The sequence below is a fragment of the Lissotriton helveticus genome, chromosome 3_1 (genome assembly GCF_964261635.1).
Source record: "Lissotriton helveticus chromosome 3_1, aLisHel1.1, whole genome shotgun sequence".
Classification (NCBI taxonomy): domain Eukaryota; kingdom Metazoa; phylum Chordata; class Amphibia; order Caudata; family Salamandridae; genus Lissotriton; species Lissotriton helveticus.
The window spans coordinates 2,095,581,888-2,095,605,755 of NC_136061.1; the positions used below are offsets into that span (position 1 = coordinate 2,095,581,888).

At 45.5% G+C, this 23,868-nt stretch overlaps 1 protein-coding gene across 6 annotated transcripts in view; it reads left to right on the top strand.

Moving 5' to 3' along the window:
* Window positions 1-23,868, top strand: part of LOC144825271 (protein regulator of cytokinesis 1-like) — a 1,077,791-nt gene that overhangs the window by 964,799 nt on the left and 89,124 nt on the right. Inside the window, exon 13 of one of the 6 annotated variants that reach the window (XR_013609370.1) lies at window positions 1,576-1,618. The exons of 3 other annotated variants lie outside the window; for them this stretch is intronic. Coding sequence is in view for 2 of the 3 variants with exons in the window: in XM_078684107.1 (XP_078540233.1) it covers window positions 1,576-1,578 (3 nt within the window). In the remaining variant the exon portion in view is untranslated. Of the gene's footprint in view, window positions 1-1,575; window positions 1,621-23,868 lie in introns of all 6 variants that reach the window. 2 more of the 6 variants (XM_078684107.1, XM_078684106.1) reach the window with 2 other exon arrangements.

Here is a 23,868-nt window from a genome sequence, read left to right on the forward strand (position 1 = left end):
TCCACTCTTGGGATTACTAGGGCTTGAACTGCTTGTTTGAAGTTGTTTGCTGGCAGGAAGGGTTTCAGTCTTCTTAAGGTGTTCATGTGGAAATGTGCACCTTTTGTGGAGGCGCTGATATGTTGCTGCATCTTTAGGTTTACTTTGCTCCCTGTTTGAACAGCTATTTTTTCTTTCTTTTCAATCATTCTATAGGAGTACTTTATCTCCCTTGAACACATACACACCTACCACTAAAATGCATGCACTGGTTCATAAACAAATGCATTTCTTAAAATTCTTATTGGAGCGCTTGCTCTGTCCTCGGTCTTGCCATTGCGCAAACACGAGCCAATGGTATTGAAGTGCTTTAAGTGTTCACCAGTTACATTCCACTATGACTCATTCATTTTTGTTGCTGATCCTGCTTCAATTCATATATTACCCACCCCTTCATTGTTGCTCCCTCCTGCCCTCTCCCGTCATTGCTTGCCCATCTCCCTATCCCCTCCTGCTTCTCACTCAGTTACATTACACAATGACACATTCATCATAGTACGCAGGGGGAAGTGTAGGGATTGGCCCAGAATCACAAACTGTTCAGCTAACCCAAGATTCGAATCTGCTTCCCCAGTCGGCATCTCTGGCTGTAGCGCGACAGCCACACTTCACGTCCAAGATTCTCGACTGTTTCTCACTATCACATTCACATTTGTTCAGCAAGACCACATCAACATCTAACCAGCATTAGCAAAGCCAATCGTTCTCGGCAATGCCTGAGCTATTAGCCTTATATCTAAGAATGGATTGTATTGCTAAACATGGCTCAAGGACACTGGTCAGCATAACTGAATGTCACTGAGAAAAGCGATATGATGGGGCCGGTGCTGGCCACGTCATAGCGCTTTTTTGTGTTGGGAGGGGCAGGACTAACTCTACATGGGGTGGGCAAAGAGCATTGACAAGACATTTTGGGCTTTTAGTGAATTTTAGCCATGCTGAAAAGCAGATGTGCTTCTAGACAACATGGCTAAAAGACTTTCACATTGACGATACCAATAGCTCTGGCATTGCTGAGACTATTGACTTTGCCAATGCTACTGTTTTTTCTACCAACTGAGCCCCTGTGTACGTACACACACACACGCACAACAAAATAGTTCTTTAGCTTTTTTACAACACTGACATTGATAATTTCACTGATGCCTTTTAAGTATATTCTGTTTTATTTCTTGTCCTCTGCATACTTTTTTAAACTGCTTTTCTACTCCAAACCTAATAAAGGTAAGCCAAAAAAACTATACCTTCTTGTTCACTTTAGCAATGATCTCTCCTACCTAACAGATCCACTATCAATGTGCAAACTTTGCAGTGAACTGTCTATAGTCATATGCTGAATTGTGGTTTTGATTTAATTTGTTGGTCTGCACAGGAATTCTCAACTTTGTTCTGTACCGCTAATAAAAAAATAAAAAATGCAGCTAAAAATGTTACATTTGTATTAGTTTGGAATTGTGTTATTGGGCATGCATGCTTGCAATTTGACAATGGCTATCTCTTCTACTCCTCTCTTGACAACAGTTTTTCTCCTTTCAGTAAACCAACCTGGTGAGCAGGCACTATAGTAGTGAATGACGCGTGGTAAGTATTTCTAGTGATCTAATTTTACTTAGTGACTTATTTTGTGTCTTTGGTTTTCTTCTGCCATGGGCTCCTTCCTAAGTGCTGGCGAATGCTTGACTCCAGATTGCAATAGCAGACAGATACAGCGTGTTTTAAATACTTGCAGAAATAAAGATGGCTGCCGAGGATTGGTGGTACCGTTAGAACTCTTGTGCCAAAGGAACAACAAACATGGCCACAATGGATGTAGCAGCTGATCTCTCACGCCCCACCTGCATACTCCTATTTTAAGTGAAGTTGCACTAAAATATCCATCTACTAGGTTTTACAGATGACCAACTGTGATGGATTCATTCTTAGCTTTGGAGAAACTGAGAATGCAAAATAAGAATAAGTTGCCATAGTCACTCTGGGATCATACAAAGACGTGCAATATTGTGAAAGTTTTTGGTTGCAAGATTTTTTTTTTTAATTAAGAGGTGAAGAATAGTGGTTACCGGACTGGCAAGCTGCTGTGTCTTCACCAAAGGTAGCCGCAATCCCAGCGCGCTTGCGACTTGTTCAGCTAAAAATGTTGTGCAGTTTGTCACAGGGCCTCGCTTAGTTCGGATGGGACTGTCGGATACAGGTCTGTGTAGACGGGGGTGTGGCTCGGTGGGTACATTCCTTCAGATCATTTGGGAGTTTAGGTCTGTGGCCGAGTACTGGAGTGGGATACATGATATCTTGCGGGAGGTTCTGGGAGTAGCTGTGTTGCTAGAAGCGCGGAGGTGCCTCCTGAATATTTGGGAACCCACTGACCTAAATATAGAGCAGACCAGTAGCGAAAAGGAATATAGCACAGCGGTGGGGATCCGAGAGGTTACCGACCGTTGAAGAATGGACACCAAACATGGATTGGTGTATGTTCCGAGAAAAAACTGTTTATATTGCAAGGGGCTGTCCTCGTAAGTGGGCACCTGTGTGGGGGCTATGGAACCGCTACAGGGGAGACATCTGTGTGCCACCTGTTGATGCACCCATTTATATTCCTACCTCTCCATGATTGTTTATAACTGTGTAAGATGTTTCCCGCTCCCCCCCCCCCCCCTCTTGCTAGTTGGTGTGTTATGTGGGAGAGTGTCTCCGCCATGTTATGTCATTATTTTTTTCTTGATGCCTTGTGTTAATAAAAAGGAATATAAAAAAAAAGAATAGCGGTTACCAGTTTTGCAATTAGTTCAATTTATGAAAACACAAATATGGGTAGCAGATCTAGAAATTTGGCTTTTGTGACCAGGGGATAGATGAAGCTATTAATACTAACTTGGAGGGCCAGTGTTTGTTGAATTTGGATTTGTTAGGAAATTAAAATAAATTTGGTTTTCTCTGGATTGTTCTAAAGAAAATTCAAACATCAGTTACTCCAGCATCGAGCTTTCATAGAATCAAATGCCTGAATCATTCCCCACCATCGAGATGGGAGTCCCCTTTATATAAAAAAGCAATGTTTAGATAAATACCAAACTGAAAAGAGGCCTAGGCCCATTTCCTATTTGCAACCCATAACCTGTCCCTGTGTGGAAAAGTAAATTTTGCCATGTTCTGTGTCCCTACGCCTCATCCATCATATGTTATGTGTGCATGACCAATATGCATCTGTTATTCCCCATGTCTGATAAAGACGCAATTATAGTTGTGTCCACCTCTAGTATGCTATTTTCCAGTCCTCGTGAATACTACGAATATTAGGCCTAGGTAAAGTTATGTTGCCACGTTCCTCAGTGTGCACGTTATTCCATTATAAAGTCCCCGTTTCTAGGCCTCAACAGGGCCCGGACCACAGATTCAGCTCCTGACTCCTGAAAGCCTCGCTGAGGAGCGATACAGCCCCCACCTGTATCCTCGACCCTTCACTTACTTCCTGCCTCGCAGTGCCCGGTGCAGCCTGGCTCTGCCTCTGAGTCTGCCAAGAGTATGTTATGATTCCAGCTATCAGTTCAGTCCTTCTTCTCTGCATTCCTAAGCTACTGAACTGCATCAATAGTTTCCGTCATTGTCTAGCCTATTCGGCTCCACGTTAGAGAAATACTGTATTAATGGTCATTTAATATTCTTCATCACGCACTACATGTAGAATAATGCATGGTCCAGTCTCAGAATCAAGTTAGCTTTTCCCCTCATGACTTCTAGTTTATATCAACATGTTCCCTAAACATCAGATACCAGATAGGGTTCAGGCACATGTCGCTCCGACCCTCCAGACTCAAGTCTCTGCTCCTAGCACAGAGTTCGTAGCCCCCAGCTTCTCCTAGTAACACGTCATTGCCAGTTTACGCGCACCATTAGATTAGAGGTCCCGGCTCCTTAGGTAGCCCCCTCCAATGTTTCCGCCCCATTCATGACATATTCTGTTACGTTTGCATCACATGTCTATGTATACTCCCAGTTACACCTATTTTTACTGTTATCTCTCGCGACTGCTACGCGTCACGCCTTCTGCTCCACCCACTGCTACGCCTACTGCAATGTAATGCTATGTGTTTGCGCTATGTATATAAGTTGATGTATTGTTATTAAAAGTTAGCGCGCTCATCCCAGATCTAGCCCCGGCAGCTGCTGGGCCCCAGTTGTCCTGCTGGGTCATTCTATGCAGGTTGTCCTGATCCTGTCCTTATGCTGTAATAAACCTGCAGAAACTCCTACTACCTCGAATCTTGACTCTTATTTTATTGAGCTATCTGTTATTCATTCATTCATTCAAAAATAGATCCGGTATTATTTATTTATATACCACATAATGGCGCCCGAACAGGGACTTGCCCTTTCCCCACGCGTCGGTGAAGCCACGCCGACCCCCTGACCCTCTGCAGCCGTGACGGAACCATACCGGCCACGTGCAGATATTTCTGCTTCAAGTATCCCTCAGGCCCACGGAGGAGACGGAGGAGGCGGTCCAGCATCCGAACGAGACGGTGGAGGAACGCGGCGAGTCCCGACCAGAGCCCAAGCCGAGAGTCCAAGGTCCGAGGTATCCGGAGGCCCACCCGTAACTGAAGTCCGAAGTCCGAAGTTCGTCGTCGTAGCAGTCCAGTCCCGTCCGAGGCCTTCCGTTCCGTGCTGCCCGGTGAGTACCATTGCTGGGGTAGTATCTAGACAGGACCAATCTAAATTGACTCCTGGTCCGTGGGTTGGTGGTGCCCAGACTCACAAACGAAGTGTTCACCTAGGTGGATACGGGTCTTGATGCGTCCCTTTATGGGACCGGTATGTTCCGTACTGTTACAGCAGTGCATCCAGTAATTCTAGTCTGTTCCGTTCTCGAGACATTCTGTTCTGTTCTGTTCTCAGTATTCCAGGTAATATTCTGTTCGAACTGTCATTTATAATGTTGTTCAATGTATTTCCAATGTCGTGGTATGCCTGAATTGTTTTCCCAATTGTTATTGTTTTTCGTGTATTGTATTGTGTTCCGATTCAAGTTTACAATGCCGCTCTTTTCCAAGTTACGTCAGTTAAAAACTAGAAAGGGTTTATTAGAAGAAGCAGTTCCTGTCCCGCCTAGGGACAGTCCAGGTCACTTTATGTATCAGAAACATGGCATAAGCGCCATAATGTATCTAGATTTATGGGTAGAGTATACCAAACAGTTAGAAGAAAAGTGTAGATGGCCCGTATCGGGTACATGGGATGCCGAATGTATCATGCGAGTAGAAGAAGCATTATGGAAAAAGAAAGCCAGACAGTCACAGAAAGATGCCATCGAGTTATGGCGTAAGGAAGCTCATAAAAGAACGGAAAAGGAAGTCAGAAAGTCGGAGTTAAGTAGAGAATCCCAGGAACGAGCCCAAGAAAGAGAATTAATCGAGATAGGTGAACGAGTCAAAACCGAACAGTCAGACAGACAGAGGCATGCCCTTATTAAGGGTATGTATCCTCTCCTTGCCGAAGGTTTGCCAAAAGCGACCCCAGAGGCATCTAGTAATTTCTCGCCACCATTAGTTCCGACCAAGCTACGTCACAAACCGACCGCAGCTGATATTTTTATTTCGTCCTATCTGGACGACACAGTCCCAGAATATGCAAATCCTGTTCGCGCTCCGCCAGTCCCTGTAAACCAGGTAGTTCATGCTCCTCCAGACACCGGAGTACCTGTTACGGTACCCCCGGTCCAGTCCGCCATACAAGTCCAGCCCACGTTACAACTACCGACCCTGCCAGCACAAAAAGCATCAGTTGATGATACTGGTTTAGGGGCCGCGGGAGGAGGTCTTCCTCAAACCCCGCCGCCACACAAGCGTTTAACATTACTCGAATTACATGCTCAAGCGTTACAGCGCACGCCCAAACATCAGTCTGTTACAGAAATCAGACAAACCCTTACCGAATGTGTCTATGATCCAGTTCCAGGCGAATATAATATGGTTTTATATTCCTTACGTGTAAGGAGAGTGACCGAGTATCTAGTCACCTTGCCGAATATGAAAGAAGATCTAGACAGAATATATCGTTTCATCCGTACAGGGGATGATCCAGAAAGTATTGGCGAGATTATGTCTCAAAGGAAAGCCGAGATCCAGCTCATGATATTAAAGTTCCTGATCAATTGTCTAATAAGAGAACAAGATTACCCGTCTAAAGATCCCGCCGAAATGAGAATCCTGACAAGGTGGAGTGATAATATAGCCGAGGGTAAGCACAAGACCGTCGGTGCCATGGAGAGTATGTACAAGAAAATTCGTAAAGAAATAATAAGGTTACACGACCAGCGTAAAGCAGCACAAGTAAGCGAGAAAGAAAGTATCTCTGATCCTGAAGAAGAAGAGAACGAGAATCCCGCCAGAATAGCGTATGTAGGAAAATCTAGATTTCCAGATCGCCATTTACGTCTAGAACACAAGTCTATTTTTCATCATCCAGCACCAGAACAAGGTTCTCTAGAACAAGTATTTCAAGCTACCGATCACATTCTGAAATCACGAGTCGGTTACAGTGAATTAAGTACTATGCATGAACAAGAACTAGCCCGATCAGCAGTCCGATGGATTACTGATTCTACCACTTTTCCAGACGAAATAGTGGCACAAATGTTTCTGAAACTGCCCCCAGCCGAGCAACGACTGGTGGGTACGTATATGATCCAGCACCTCATTACTTTGTATGAGGATCAACATTCTGATCCAGGTCCGTTGCACGATGTCCTGAACGAGTTACTCCAGTATAGATGGAGAGGTCTAGGTACCGATTTAATCAGTATCATTCTAGAACAGCGTCACAAGTATAGAACGTTCCTGAACCCGCATTTTGTTCATGTCTCACCCCCAGAAAGTAAATCATTTTACATAGACAGACAGAATCCGTTACGAGAAGTCCACCCAGTCCAAGGGGCGGGTGGCGTAATGCAACGAGTGTTTGTATACACTCCGATTTCAAAGATGGAACTTCTTGAAATGAAGAAATTAATTCCCTGTCATGACAAAGATCCAGCAGGGTTCCATAGAGAATTAAAAGACATGCTCCGTATGGGAGAATACACTTACCCAGATATCATTAAAATGTTAAAAGTCCTGCTGCCCGCAGGGGTATATGAAAAGTTAAAGGAAAAAGAATGGGAGGTGGGAGAGAAAAAGATCGATTGGGCAGCTCTAGAAGCTGAAGACAAGGCACGAGTACCAGGTACCGGTCTTGGAGATAAATGTAAAGAATTACCAGAATTATTGATTCAAGTTTTACCTAGATTATTGACAACGAGAAAAGAAGACTGGGATGCAATCTCAGCCTGTAAACAGAAACAAGATGAAGATATTAGTGATTTTTATTCTAGATTTGAAAAATGTTTTAGTATTAACAGTGGTCTCAAGACAAGTAGTGAGTCATACCCTCACCTTTTCGTTACCAAATTAGTCGAGAATTCAAGTCCACAAATTAAAAACCGAGTTTTGAAAGTCGAAAGCACCTGGCAAGCAAATACTCCGTCCCAGATGCTCCAGTATCACCAGAATAGAATCAGGGAAGAGCAAGAACACGAGAGAAAACGTATGAAAGACACGAAAATGAAAGTACTAGTTGCACAATCTGTTCCCCAAGACAGTCAGAAGAGGGGTCCAAATCAAGCCAATCAAGCCAGTCATCCTGCAGCTCCCGTTAAAGGGAACTGCAATTATTGTAAACAGCCAGGTCATTTTATAAACGAGTGTGCAGTCCTGAAACACAACATAGCTACTGGTAAGACTAAAGAAAGACCACGTCTGCCGAGACAAGAACAAGTTTCACAGACTCCTCAGTCACAGAATGCACAACAGACAGTTTCCGCACCACAGCCTATTGCTGCAACACAGCACGTTACATCGCAGATGTACCAGTATGCACAGTCCGAGTATCCAGAGTACCAGCAGTATTCATGAAACAGCCTAGAGAGGGAGGTAGGCTTGCCTCTCATCGAGATACCTGTAGATCAAGAAGGTCCCTATGTTCACAGTCAAGTATTAGGGAAAGACAGAAAGTTTTTGATCGATACAGGGGCAAGTAGGACCACAATTAGTCATGTCGAAGTTCCAGGGGCTCCGCTCTCAGGCTCAAGAAATGTTTCCCTTGGATTTTCAGGAAAGCCAATAGTTAATGAGATATCTAAGCCAGTCACTCTAGAAGTAGGTCCATTGTCCCGTACTACTGATCTGTTACTTACTAAGTCATGTCCAGAAAACCTATTAGGCATTAAAACACTGAAAGAGTTAGGTGCAGTCATATGCTGTTCCCCAGAGGGAATACGTCTGTTCCTACGTGACTTTAAGGGTCACTATGTATTACGAGATTTTGATTCAAGATTGTCTAATGTTCCACAGCATTTATGGGCGCAAGGTCCAACTGATGTAGGTTACATGCAAATCACACCCCATCGTGTGACTCTCAAACCAGGTGTAGTGTTACCCCGAATCAGACAGTACAGATTGCCACCCGAGGCTGTAGCAGCCTTATCCAAAATTATTGACGAGCTCATGGCTCAAGGAGTAGTTGTAGAAACTGACTCCAATGTATGCAATTCTCCGATCATTCCAGTCATGAAACGTACTGGTCCAAATGCACCCCCAGTATATCGATTAGTGATTGATTTACGAGAGCTTAATAAATGTATTATTCCTCAGTACCCAGTTGTTCCAGACATCTCTTCCCTGTTAACGGCCATTGATTCCGAAGCCACGTTCTTCACTGTCATAGACCTCAAGAATGCATTTTTTAGTGTTCCAATTCATCCAGACAGCCAGTTTCTTTTCGGATTTTGTTTAAACGGAAGGAGCTATATGTTCACACGCGCTCCTCAAGGTTTCACAGAAAGTCCTAGTATTTACAGTCAAGCACTCAAGAGACAACTAGACAACATTCACATGCCAACTGACACTGCCCTGCTCCAGTATGTCGATGATCTACTGATCACAGCCCGTTTTGAACGTGACTGCGAACGAGCGTCACTTACAGTTTTGTATTTCCTTGCCGAGATGGGGCACAAGGTGTCACCTTCGAAGCTTCAATTCTGTGTCCAGCAAGTGGTATACTTAGGACACTTACTGTCCAAGAGGGGTAGGCAGTTGACACCCGACCGTATCCAGTTAATAGCGAGTCTTCCCCAGCCCAGAACCCAGAAGGAGGTACGTGCCTTTATCGGCCTTACTTCTTATTGTAGACAATGGATTCCCCAGTATGCATTTCTAGCCAAGCCACTGATACAGTTAACGACACAGGAGGCAGCCGTATCGACTGTCCTCCCTTGGACATCTGACCATACACTTAGTTTCAACGAGTTAAAGAAAGCCCTATGTCAAGCTCCAGTTCTAGCTACACCGAACTACAGTAAGCCTTTTACACTTTTCGTTACTGAACGCGAAGGTACAGCATTATCTGTTCTCACACAAGATCAAGCAGGACAATACAAGCCCTGTGCTTATTTTTCGAGCACATTAGATCCAGTCGCCCAGGCGTTGCCTGCGTGCCTCAAGTCAGTTGCAGCCACAGCACTAGCTATCAGACAAAGTGATTCCATAGTTTTAGGACACTCCCTGACAGTACAAGTCCCACATTCCGTGGAAGTTCTTTTAAACCGAACACAAACACAGCACTTGACAATTGCACGTTTAACAGGTTATGAATTGACACTGTTCCAGCCACACATAGAAATTAGACGCTGCAACGTTCTGAATCCTGCTACACTGTTACCATCAGTTAATTCAAATCCAGACCCACATGATTGTGTGGAAGTAGTTAATATTACGACAAAGCCAAGACAAGACCTGACAGACATTCCGTTACCAGATCCTGACCTGACACTTTATGTGGATGGTTCATGTATGAGAACTAGTACAGGAGAACTAGTCGCCGCGTATGCAGTGACTACTGACACCGAAGTTATTGAAACACACCGTATTGATACCCTGTCCGCTCAAGCAGCAGAGCTAGTCGCTCTGACACAAGCCTGCATACACGCCAAGAACCAGAAAGTTAATGTTTACACAGATTCACGTTACGCATTCGGAGTTGTACACGACTTCGGAGTGCTCTGGCAGGAGAGAGGTTTCATGACTTCTCATGGAACCAAGATTCAGCATGGTCTCCTTATTCAAGCCCTGTTAGATGCCATACATTTACCGACATCTATTGCTATCATGAAATGCAAAGCACATACGAAAGTTACTGACATTATTTCCCAAGGTAATGATCTAGCAGACCGCACAGCCAAGCTTACAGCACAGACTCCAGACACTCCAGTTAACATGACACATACTCCAGATCCGACTACATGCATGACAGTTAAGGACCCTACACAAGACGTCATAGATATCCAGTTACATGCTACCCCCGACGAAATCAAGAAATGGTCTGAACAAGGAGGGGTCCAGACAGATCAAGGATGGTTGACGAAGGGTAGAGCCACATGGTTTCTCCCCGACTCTATGGTTCAAGTCATTATTAATACCGCACATAGTCCAGCACATTTAGGAGAAAAAGCTATGTTAGACAGTATTCAGAACATTTGGTTCAACAAGCATTTACGAGCTGCAGCCAAGCAGAAAGTCCGTACCTGTATGATATGTTGTCAGTTTAATCCAGGTAAAAGTGTCCCGGTGGAACAAGGTGGTTTCCAGCCCCCTGACCACCCTTTTGAGGTCCTCCAGATGGATTATATTCAGATGGAGCGATGTCGAGGTTTCAAGTATGTCCTTGTAGTTGTATGCGCTTTGTCCAGATGGACAGAAGCATATCCAGTCCCAGATTACACAGCCGCGACCACTGCCAAGCAGTTGGTTCGTGAATTCTTCCCTAGATACGGACTCCCTAGAGTCGTATATTCTGATAATGGCCAGCCATTCTCCTCAGAGTTAATGAAGCACGTTTCCCTTTTGTTAGGGTACCAGTGGAAGTTTCATTGTGTACGCCATCCTGAAGCAGCCGGTCTGGTAGAGAGACATAATCAGACCCTGAAAATCCGCATTGCCAAAGTCTGCAAAGAAAAAGGTGTGGACTGGCTAGTAGCTCTGCCAGTCGCCCTGTTTTATATGCGCATGGTCGCACATTCTAGATCAGGTCTGTCCCCGTATGAGGTCGTATTCGGCCGCCCCCCTAATATGTGGGGTACTCCTAGACCCCGAAGTATTACCGATGTTTCATGTAATATGCTGACAGATTACCTAGCTTCCTTGATGTCTGCCCTCAACTCATGTCGTTCACAGGTTGCTGCCGCCTTTCCAGACAATACCGAGGTGGCACCACATGAAATCGTTCCAGGCTCCCTAGTGATGGTCCGGAATTTCGACAGATCAAGTCCGCTGGAACCACGTTGGAAGGAGCCACGTCAGGTCCTCCTCACCACCCGTACAGCCGTCAAGTTGGAAGGCAGAAAAGGATGGATCCACCTTTCTCATATTAAACTTTTTAAAGGATTGAAATCCGTTTCTAAAAACATTTCCCAGGATTCGAAAGATTGCCAGAACATTGTTTTAAAGGACTGTCCCGCAAAAGACATTATTACAACCCCTCCCTTGTTAGAGAAAACTCCGCAGCAGGAGTATAAGTTAAAGCTCAGGTCTAGTAAAATAAGTCAGTCAGTTTGATTGTATAAGTCCTCCCCTAGGTGAAACGGTTAGACTGTTTCTGACATGTATAAAATAGACCCCCATAGTGAGAGAGTCAGTAATAACTCAATTCAATGTATCGTTTTTCTGAGTTTCGTATTATTCATCAGCATAATGATTTCCTGCACCAGCTATGCATTCTATCTGTATTTTCCAGTTCCTCATGTAAATATGTCTGCTAATGCTACAGTAGAACACACGTTTAGTGATCTGCCTCCTCACGAATATTCATACCGCCTCGCTATGCGCAACAACACATTTATCCGTATGTTACATTATTCACACCAGACCAGCAATGCCACTAATTGTTGGGTGTGTGGTCGACTCCCCCCTTTCCAGACACCGAAGGGAGTTCTGCCACTCTTTCCTTATCCATTTTCACACAATGGTTCGTGTGGAGCATGGTCCACGTTAACGTCATCCTCAACAGATATGTCTTTTCTTAACAGTACATGTTTTTCAGACAAGCAAGGTTTCCCCCACAGAACAGGTTTAGATCTAGAAAATGAAGTATATAATTTAGGTAATTATTCGTCGAGTTTTATGGTCCTGAATGTTCAGTCTGATACTACTCCAGACTTACCTGCTATTTCAGTACTACCAGTCAAAGGCGAATTATGTGTCCGTAGTTATGGTTCTGTACATGTAGGACATAGTGAATGTACTACTGTTGTCAAGTATAGTGACAGTAGGAAATCTATTTTCAAAGCTTCACGTCATTCTTATTTTATTTGTGGTCAAACTGCATATGTTCGTCTGCCCCTCGATTGGGAGGGAACCTGTTACATTGCCTTCCTACTGCCACCTGTTTTCCTAGCCCCATCTGATTATCACAGAAACACACATCTAGTACACATTAGACATAGAAGGGAGTCCCCAATTGTCGATTATACTGAAACTACTCTAGAACAGTATACAGATTTCAATAAAGGCTTCTTCTTCTTTGTAGGACCTGTCCAGAATAGTAAACTGATCCGTAGGTTAACAAGAACCCTTGAAGCTGTAGTAAATGAGACTGCCTCTGCTCTAGGTAACCTAACCGAAGAACAATCTGCTATGAGATTTGTCGTTTTGCAAAATCGTCTCGTCCTTGACGTCATACTGGCCGATAGGGGCGGGGCCTGTAGAGTCATCGGATCTAGTTGCTGCATTTTCATTCCAAATAACGCGCCGTCTGTTTATTCAGCTATAACCAGACTCCATAAAATTGCCCATCTGTTACACCAAGATCCAGGCACCTGGACATGGTCCGGTTGGTTCTGGAATATAATTTCCGCATGGGGATGGAAAGTCCTGTCCTTTCTAGGTATTGCAGTAGCGATCATATTCAGCTGCTGCCTCTGTATACAATGTGGCCCTGCGATTTGCAGCATGTGTGCTACCTCTTGTATTCCTAGTCCCAAGCCCCGTTCTAAATCCCGTTCCAAGACAATTCGAGACGAGCAAATGGTACTGTATGAAATGATAGATGGTATCATGAATATTGATGTTTCCTGATGGAAACGTAGTGACAAGGAGGGAATGTGGAAAAGTAAATTTTGCCATGTTCTGTGTCCCTACGCCTCATCCATCATATGTTATGTGTGCATGACCAATATGCATCTGTTATTCCCCATGTCTGATAAAGACGCAATTATAGTTGTGTCCACCTCTAGTATGCTATTTTCCAGTCCTCGTGAATACTACGAATATTAGGCCTAGGTAAAGTTATGTTGCCACGTTCCTCAGTGTGCACGTTATTCCATTATAAAGTCCCCGTTTCTAGGCCTCAACAGGGCCCGGACCACAGATTCAGCTCCTGTCTCCTGAAAGCCTCGCTGAGGAGCGATACAGCCCCCACCTGTATCCTCGACCCTTCACTTACTTCCTGCCTCGCAGTGCCCGGTGCAGCCTGGCTCTGCCTCTGAGTCTGCCAAGAGTATGTTATGATTCCAGCTATCAGTTCAGTCCTTCTTCTCTGCATTCCTAAGCTACTGAACTGCATCAATAGTTTCCGTCATTGTCTAGCCTATTCGGCTCCACGTTAGAGAAATACTGTATTAATGGTCATTTAATATTCTTCATCACGCACTACATGTAGAATAATGCATGGTCCAGTCTCAGAATCAAGTTAGCTTTTCCCCTCATGACTTCTAGTTTATATCAACATGTTCCCTAAACATCAGATACCAGATAGGGTTCAGGCACATGTCGCTCCGACCCTCCAGACTCAAGTCTCTGCTCCTAGCACAGAGTTCGTAGCCCCCAGCTTCTCCTAGTAACACGTCATTGCCAGTTTACGCGCACCATTAGATTAGAGGTCCCGGCTCCTTAGGTAGCCCCCTCCAATGTTTCCGCCCCATTCATGACATATTCTGTTACGTTTGCATCACATGTCTATGTATACTCCCAGTTACACCTATTTTTACTGTTATCTCTCGCGACTGCTACGCGTCACGCCTTCTGCTCCACCCACTGCTACGCCTACTGCAATGTAATGCTATGTGTTTGCGCTATGTATATAAGTTGATGTATTGTTATTAAAAGTTAGCGCGCTCATCCCAGATCTAGCCCCGGCAGCTGCTGGGCCCCAGTTGTCCTGCTGGGTCATTCTATGCAGGTTGTCCTGATCCTGTCCTTATGCTGTAATAAACCTGCAGAAACTCCTACTACCTCGAATCTTGACTCTTATTTTATTGAGCTATCTGTTATTCATTCATTCATTCAAAAATAGATCCGGTATTATTTATTTATATACCACACCTGAACCAATCAGAACCTCTCACCCTCTAGAACACTCCTGAGAGAACCTTTTGCCCCCTCAGATTTTCTACCACATGTTGTGCTAGGGAGTCTCCTTTGAGCTCTGCTCAAGTGTTCTCTTACTACTTAATTTTTGGAGTATTTTCCGGTCAATTTCAACTGCTATCATCTGCATTGCTGACTACTAATTCATTCTGCCTGAGGATGTCTGGAAATAAAGGGTTTGTTTAGAGCCTGTGACACTTGCTCAAAGCGAAAGACTGTAAGGTATGTCATACCTTTTCGAGCAGAACTCTTAAGGGACCGTGAAGGATGTCTTTTAATATGGCTTCAAAAGCTTAATGCCAGAAAGGAGGTTATCTCCAGTGATAGTGATGAGGCATCCTCTGTCATCTAGGAGGTCCCAAAAGAGGACGAAATCTCCTCATTCTCACACCTCAGAAGAGCGTCCTGAGAAGGCCCTTAAAAAGACCACTCATGGGTCTTCTGGGAGCAGTTCCTCAAAATCTCCTCAATATAGAGAAAAGGAGAGTAAGGGACGCGCTTCGGGGATAAGGCTGTAAAATACTGATTCGGAGCCATCTAAGTCACCCCCTCAGTTCAAACAGGCCTTCACAAAACCTTCCTCAATGCCTCCTGAGTAAAATCAACAATTTCTACATTGTTGACGGGATCATCGACCAAGGCGGCCTCGTCGACGAAGATTGAGGTAAGATTGGTTCCAAAGAAGCCTTCACGTTCAGTAAATGGGGATTCTTCGGCGATGATGGCACTGTTGACGACTGTGTCGACACCGGTATCGTCGACGACTACGTCTATTGTAACGATAATGACTACTCAGTCGGTGGGATTGTCGACAACTACGACTGCGGTGATGACGACGGATAAGACACTGATGTTGATGACGGCGGTTTCGACGACGATGTAGAAGATGGCATAGACGACTATGGTTTCAACAACAGGCTCGTCAACGAAGGTGAAAACACCAGAAAAATTGGAAGGTGCAAGAAAAAAGAGAATTACACTGGAAATCGCCTCCCTGAGTAAGATTACGCCTCTGGTACCATCACACCTGCCGGAGGAGCAACAATTGGAAAAGGATTAAGGCCCTTTTGGCGATGCGAGTAGCCCTTCACAATTACATGTTAGATGTCAAGACGATTACTTTGTGGAGGAATACGGGGAGTATCAAATCAATACCCTCCCCAACATCAGCAATATCAGGGTTACCAGAAAGAGATGGTTGGCATGCCATCTTCTTTACCGATGGACCTACAATTTATGTTGGCGGATTAAAGAAAGAGGAATCCACCAACTCCAGATTCTCAGGCTGTACCAGCACCTGCTCAGCGTCCACCCTCTATTCCAGCTAATCCTGTTAGAAGTAGGGAGTTACTGCCAGCGCCCTTACCAAGACCACCTCAACCAATGCCTCAACAGGATCCAGTCACCACGGATAATGATCAAGAAGAGGGTGATGAAAATGGACCCTAACAAGGAATGGGAAGATTACCTTATCCCTTCACTGGCTTCTCCCTCTCCAGTGCAGATTGACTCACCGCCGGAGGACATTGGCGGATTTCAAAATTTGATGGAAAGTTTGGCAAAAAGATTTGAACTTCCATTGTCAACTAGCCAAACAGAATCTTTTTTTATACAGTTTCAAGGAGCCGTACCGGAAATCGGTTCGTGCCATCCGATTGTGAACCATGTTGGGAGGTAGGCCTAAAGGTCATGAAGACACCGGCTACAATCACACCGGTGCTCGCCAAGCTAAAGAAAAAGTATAAAGCTCCTTTGGTTGCTCCAGCTTGTTTAGTGGGTCATCCTAAACCAGACTCTTAGCAGAAGTCAAAAAATCTGTCCGCTCCGATTACATCGCCTTCCTGACAGAGGGTAGACATTTGGATAATGAGGGGAAAATATTTTCTTCCATGTCTGCACTTCTTGTTAAAGCTGGGTAAGCCCTTGCCATCCTGGGCAGATATAAGACAGGCGAAACAAAAAGCTGGAACAGGAGTAATAAATATCTAGAAATTTCTCTAGTAGGGGACCATAAATTCTCCTATACTGGGGACACTGTCCACTCATTCACTATTGTCTAAATGTAAATACCAACACCTCATTGAAGACGTGATTTCGTATTTGTCGTAATCAAAGGGGATTTTTTCCTTTTTTCAGTTTTCAAAAGTTTCAAATTTACATTATACACATATATACACACATACATAAATATGTACACAAATATATACAACAGGAAGAAAAAAGTAAACAAAATGCATACAATGAAACAAAATCACAAAATGTTTTTTCACCCTGAAAAAAATCATTAACGCAAAGGCTGAATGCCCTCCTAATGATTATAGGAAGTGCACTTCGAGGTAGTCATGCACAATCGGTTTGATAGAATGTAGAACCTAAATGTAAAGATTGTGTCAATGAAAAGAATTCCAAAATGTTTTCAAAAATTTGGTTCGACTCCTCTTTTATATAATGTGTCGAGTCAGTCAGTCATTAAAACTTTATTTGGGTTATTACAACCATAAAAGTATACACAATAAATTTATAAAACTTTATAAAAACACAAAATATGTAAAATTGCAATTCAGTCCTTTCCGGGAGGAAACCCCAATAGCTTTGTTATTAAACAATATCCTCCTAGGATGTTAAAATCACAAGGGTGAACATGAGAAAACATATGTGACCAGGCCTTCCAAACATAATACATACATTAAAGTGCAATCTCGTTACCATACGCCTATACCTCTGTACTCTGGAGAAACCCCCTGACTCGACTCATGTATTTCCCAAAGCGCAAGCTATATCCAGATTTGCCATCCCCACCAGGAGATCTGCAGCTTGCTTTCTATTCATAATCCTATAATTTTTGAATAGCGGACCTAAAATCTCCTTACGTATATCAAGGGTCATCCTACAGTCTAATAAAATATGAATAATATCACAGGAGGTACCTAACGTACATGTGCAGTTGCCATTACTATTTATCATGTAGTTTTTAACCCTGGTATTTACATAACAGGGGTTTATGCCCATTCTCAGTTTTAAAACCTCTCTTCTTAAGTGCTGATTCGGCAACCTATCCAAGTAAGGGTAGGAGTGGTCTTCTGAAATCCATACTTGGATCATATGGGACACCGATATTTTTTGCCGGAGATACTCTTGATCGCATATTCGGGACACATCCGCTCCCAATGACCGTAGTTCTTTTTTTACCTATATTGTTGTGTCCTAACTGGGTATCTAGTTCTATTCCTAGCTTCCCATTAGCTTCCTTTAGTGAGAGTCTTGTTTCTTTAGCCCACGATAACTCGCTGGAGGCAATTTCCTCTCTACACCACTGTGATATTTTTCTGGGAGGTTCCCCTGTCTCCAAACGCTGCCAGAACCGTATTAGTGCCATCCTGGATGTAATTGCCCAGGAAGTGACTCCCATCTCCAATCTTGCTGCTTGTACCATTGCTAATTTCGGCAACGAGAACAAGCTTTTTAGGATCATACCCTCCTCTTTATCCCAACCTTTTTTCCCACTAAGGAGGAGAACCTCTGATCCATATAGGAATTGCGCGGGGGCCATTGCCAGGTAGGCCTTTATAGCCGGCCCATCTGACAAGTCTCCGTAGAAGCTATTAAACCTTTTTAAGCCCTTTATAGAGGCTGTTGCCCTAATTTTTAACGCTTCCAGATGGGTGTTCCATTTCAAGTTACTCGTGAACCATACTCCCAGATATCTATATTCCGTTACCTTCTCAAGTTGTTCCGTACCTAGATACCAAGGAAAACGGGTCTTACTTTTGCCGAAGCATAGGTTTTTGGTCTTTTCCATATTTACTACCAGTTTTTTATTTAAGCAGTATTTATGGAACATATCTAGTTTCCTCTGCAAGCCTATCTCTGTCTGGTCCATGATCACCAAATCGTCTGCATAAAGCAGACAGGATATATGGTTACCCCCTAGCTTTGGGCTAGCTCCTTAAACCTCTTTTAGATTCCGAGGTAGGTCCGCTATAAACAAAGAGAATAGCAACAGGGCTAATACGCACCCCTGCCTCAGGCCATTTCCAATCTGGATCTTACCAGATAATCCACCATCCTCGTCTAGGACTACCTGGGCCCAGTTGTCTGTAAGCAAGGCCTGGATAAGGGCTAACAGGTCTGCATGTAACTTGTAGCCTTTCAAGGTAAACCATAGCTGCTCCCTGCTTACAAGATCGAATGCCGCGCGGAAGTCTACAAAGCAGCAAAACAGATTACCCCTTTGCTCTATAGACTTCCGCGCTACCGCCCAGAGGGCAAAGCAATGATCCACCGTTTAATGACCTTCTTTAAAACCCCCCTGTTCAGGCGGTACTATATCATTATCTTCAGCCAAATCTTTTAACAAACCCAGAATGATTTTACAGAAGACTTTTTCCCCAATGTCCAAGAGATTTATCAGGCGATACTTTTTAGGGGAGTTTACGTCACCTTTTTTGTGTATGGGTCTAATAATGGCCCCTTTCCAGCTATCTGGTAACGTTCCTGTTTTTAGTATTCTTAGGAACGTCTTTGCGAACAAATCCGCCCACCAATCTATATTTGTTTTTAGGTCTCGCGACCTGTCAATGCGCATTGAGCGGAGCGAGACTAAAGGGGCTTAAACAGACTTTAACTAACTGGCGATTTGATGCTGTGCCCGTGCGCTTTTAGGTCAATGCGCAAGCGCATTGACCTAAAATGCGCGTGCACAGCATCAAATCGTCAGCCATCTGTTGCTCAGCTTGGTGCCGCTCCACCCCCTGTGGCATCAAAGGCTTTCACGGCCGGCCGGCCGGCCTACCGGCCGGCCGTGCTTCCAGTTTGCCGCTCCACCCCCTGCGGCATCAAAGGCTTTCACGGCCGGTGCTTTCATTTTCACGCACACTGCATTGTTTCTCCCAGCGCTGCCTTGTTTAGTCCATGTGAACAATTTATTTATAGCACTTGAAGGTGATATAAACTGTCTACGCTGCGGGGTCCCCGCACTGCCTGTCTTTGTGCCAAAAGTCATCATCCACGTTTTAACAGTCCAGTGTCTCTAAAAGTGGGTCGGTAGTTCACCCTGTGTATATGCTTATAACTCCTCACACATCTAAACATGCCTTGTGCTCGCTTCTCTTTTTCAGTATACCTGAGGCGCCGCACCCTATCCGTCTGTGCCTCAAGCGCCTCACCCTTTCTGTACACACCTCAAGCTTCTAACTCACCGCTCTATATGACTGAGGCTCCTAACCCTATGTATATATTCCGCATCCCTCCTCATCCTCTCTTTGTATAACCTGGCATAGCTCAAGCTCCTCACCTCTCGGCATATACCTCAAGCGCTTCATCACCCTGTGTACATGCCTCAAGTTCCAGCTCACCCTGTGTATATATATTCCTCAAACTGAACCTTATTGTATAAACCAGCTGTAGCTTCCTGAAGCTCCTCACCCTGTATATATGCCTCTAACTCCTACCTTGTACCACCACCAACACTAACACCACCACCACCAGTACTACTACAACCAGTACCACCAGTACTACCACCACCAGTACTACCACTATCAGTACCACCATCACCAGTACCACCCCCACTAATACCACCAGTACCAGTACTACCACCACCAGTAACACACACACCAACACCACCAGTACTTCCACTCACACCACCACCAGTACTACCACCACCAGTACCACCACCACCAATACCACCACTACCAGTACTACCACCACCACCAGTACTACCACCACCAGTACCACCTCCACCAATACCACCACTACTACCACCATCAATACCACCACTACCAGTACTACTACCACCAGTACCACCACTATCAGTACAACCACCACCAGTACCACCACTACCAGTACTACCACCAATACCACCACTACCAGTACTACCACCACACCACCAGTACTACTACAACCAGTACCACCACCACCACCACCACCAATACCACCACCAGTACTACCACTACCAGTAAACACCAGTACCACCACCACCAGTACTACCACTACCAATACTACTACTACCAGTACTACCACCACCAGTACCACCACTAATACTACCAGTACCACCACCACCACCAGTACTACCACTACCAGTACCACCACCACCAATACTACCACTACCAGTACCACCACCACCAATACTACCAGTACCACCACCACCAGTACTACCACCAACACTACCAATACCACCACCAATACTACCAATACCACCACCACCAGTACTACCACCACCAGTACCACCACCAATACTACCACCACCACCAATACCACCACCACCAGAACCACCACTACTACTAATACTAATACTACCACTACCAGTACCACCACTACCACCACCACCACCATTACTACCACTACCAGTACCACCACCACCACCAATACTACCACTACCAGTACCACCACCACCACCAATACTACCACTACCAGTACCACCACCACCACCAATACTACCACTACCAGTACCACCACCAATACTACCACTACCAGTACCATCACCACCAATACTACCAGTACCATCACCACCAATACTACCAGTACCACCACCACCAGTACTACCAGTACCACCACCAACACTACCAATACCACCACCAATACTACCAATACCACCACCACCACCAGTACTACCACCACCACCACCACCACCAATACTACCACCACCACCAATACTACCACTACCAGTACCACCACTACCAGTACCACCACCACCAATACTACCACTACCAGTACCACCACCACAAATACTACCAGTACCACCACCACCAATACTACCAGTACCACCACCACCACCAGTACTACCAGTACCACCACCACCAGTACTACCACTACCGGTACCACCACCAGTACTACCACTACCACCACTACCAGTACCACCACCACCAGTACCACCACCGCCACCAGTACCACCACCGCCACCAGTACCACCACCACCACCAGTACTACCACCACCAGTACTACCACCACTAGTACCACCACCTCCAGTACTACCACTACCAGTACCACCAGTACTACCATTGCCACCACTACCAGTACCACCACCACCAGTACTACCACTACCAGTACCACCACCACCAGTACTACCAGTACTACCACCACCAGTACTACCACCACCAGTACTACCACTACTACAGCCACCAGTACTACCACTACTACAGCCACCAGTACTACCACTACCACCACCAGTACCACCACCACAGTACTACCAGTACTACCACCACCAATACCACCGCCTCCAGTACTACCACTACCACCAGTACTACCAGTACCACCACCACCACAGTACTACCACCACCAGTACTACCACCTCCAGTACCACCACCTCCAGTACCACCACCTCCAGTACCACCACCTCCAGTACCACCACCTCCAGTACCACCACCTCCAGTACCACCACCACCAGTACTACCACCACCAGTACTACCACTACCAGTACTACCACCACCAGTACTACCACCACCAGTACTACCACTACTACAGCCACCAGTACTACCACTACTACAGCCACCAGTACTACCACTACCACCACCACCAGTACTACCAGTACCACCACCACCAGTACTACCACCACCACCACCACCAATACTACCACCACCACCAATACTACCACTAACAGTACCACCAATACTACCACCACCACCAATACTACCACTACCAGTACCACCACCACCACTACCACTAATACTACCACTACCAGTACCACCACCACCAATACTACCACTATCAGTACCACCACCACCAGTACTACCACTATCAGTACCACCACCACCAGTACTACCACTACCAGTACCACCACCACCACCAATACTACCACTACCAGTACCATCACCACCAATACTACCAGTACCATCACCACCAATACTACCAGTACCATCACCACCAATACTACCAGTACCACCACCACCAGTACTACCAGTACCACCACCACCACCAACACTACCAATACCACCACCAATACTACCAATACCACCACCACCACCAGTACTACCACCACCAGTACCACCACCAATACTACCACTACCAGTACCACCAATACTACCACCACCACCAATACTACCACTACCAGTACCACCACCACCACTACCACTAATACTACCACTACCAGTACCACCACCACCACCAATACTACCACCACCAGTACCACCACCACCAATACTACCACCACAAGTACCACCACCACCAGTACCACCACTACCACCACCACTACCACTACCACTAATACTACCACTACCACTACCACCACCAATACTACCACTATCAGTACCACCACCACCAGTACTACCAGTACCACCACCAATACTACCACTACCACTACCACCACCACCAATACTACCACTACCAGTACCACCACCACCAATACTACCAGTACCACCACCACCAGTACTACCAGTACCACCACCACCACCACCACCAACACTACCAATACCACCACCAATACTACCACCACCAGTACCACCACCACCACCAATACTACCACTACCAGTACCACCACCACCAGTACTACCAGTACCACCACCACCAGTACTACCAGTACCACCACCACCAGTACTACCAGTACCACCACCACCAGTAATACCACTACCAGTACCACCAGTACTACCACCACCAGTACTACCACCACCAGTACTACCACCACCAGTACCACCACCTCCAGTACTACCACTACTACCACTACCAGTACCACCACCACCAGTACTACCACTACCAGTACCACCGCCACCAGTACTACCAGTACTACCACCAGTACTACCAGTACTACCACCAGTACTACCACCACCAGTACTACCACTACTACAGCCACCAGTACTACTACTACTACAGCCACCAGTACTACCACTACCACCACCACCAGTACTACCACCACCACCAGTACTACCAGTACCACCACTACCAGTTCTACCAGTACCACCACCACCAGAACCACCACCACCAGTACTACCACGACCACCAGTACTACCAGTACCACCACCACCAGTACTACCAGTACCACCACCACCAGTACTACCACTACCGGTACCACCACCAGTACTACCACAACCACCAGTACTACCACTACCACAACCACCAGTACTACCACCACCAGTACTACCACCTCCAGTACTACCACTACCAGTACCACCACCACCAGTACTACCAGTACCACCACCACCAGTACCACCACCACCAGTACTACCACCACCAGTACTACCAGTACCACCACCAGTACTACCACCACCACCAGTACTACCAGTACTACCACAACCACCACCACCACCACCAATACTAACACTACCAGTAGCACAAGTACAGACAGTACCAGGTCCTCCACCGGTACCACCACCACCAGTACTAATACCACTACCAGTACCACCACTAAAACCACCAGTACAAGTACCAACACCAGTACTATCACCACCACCGA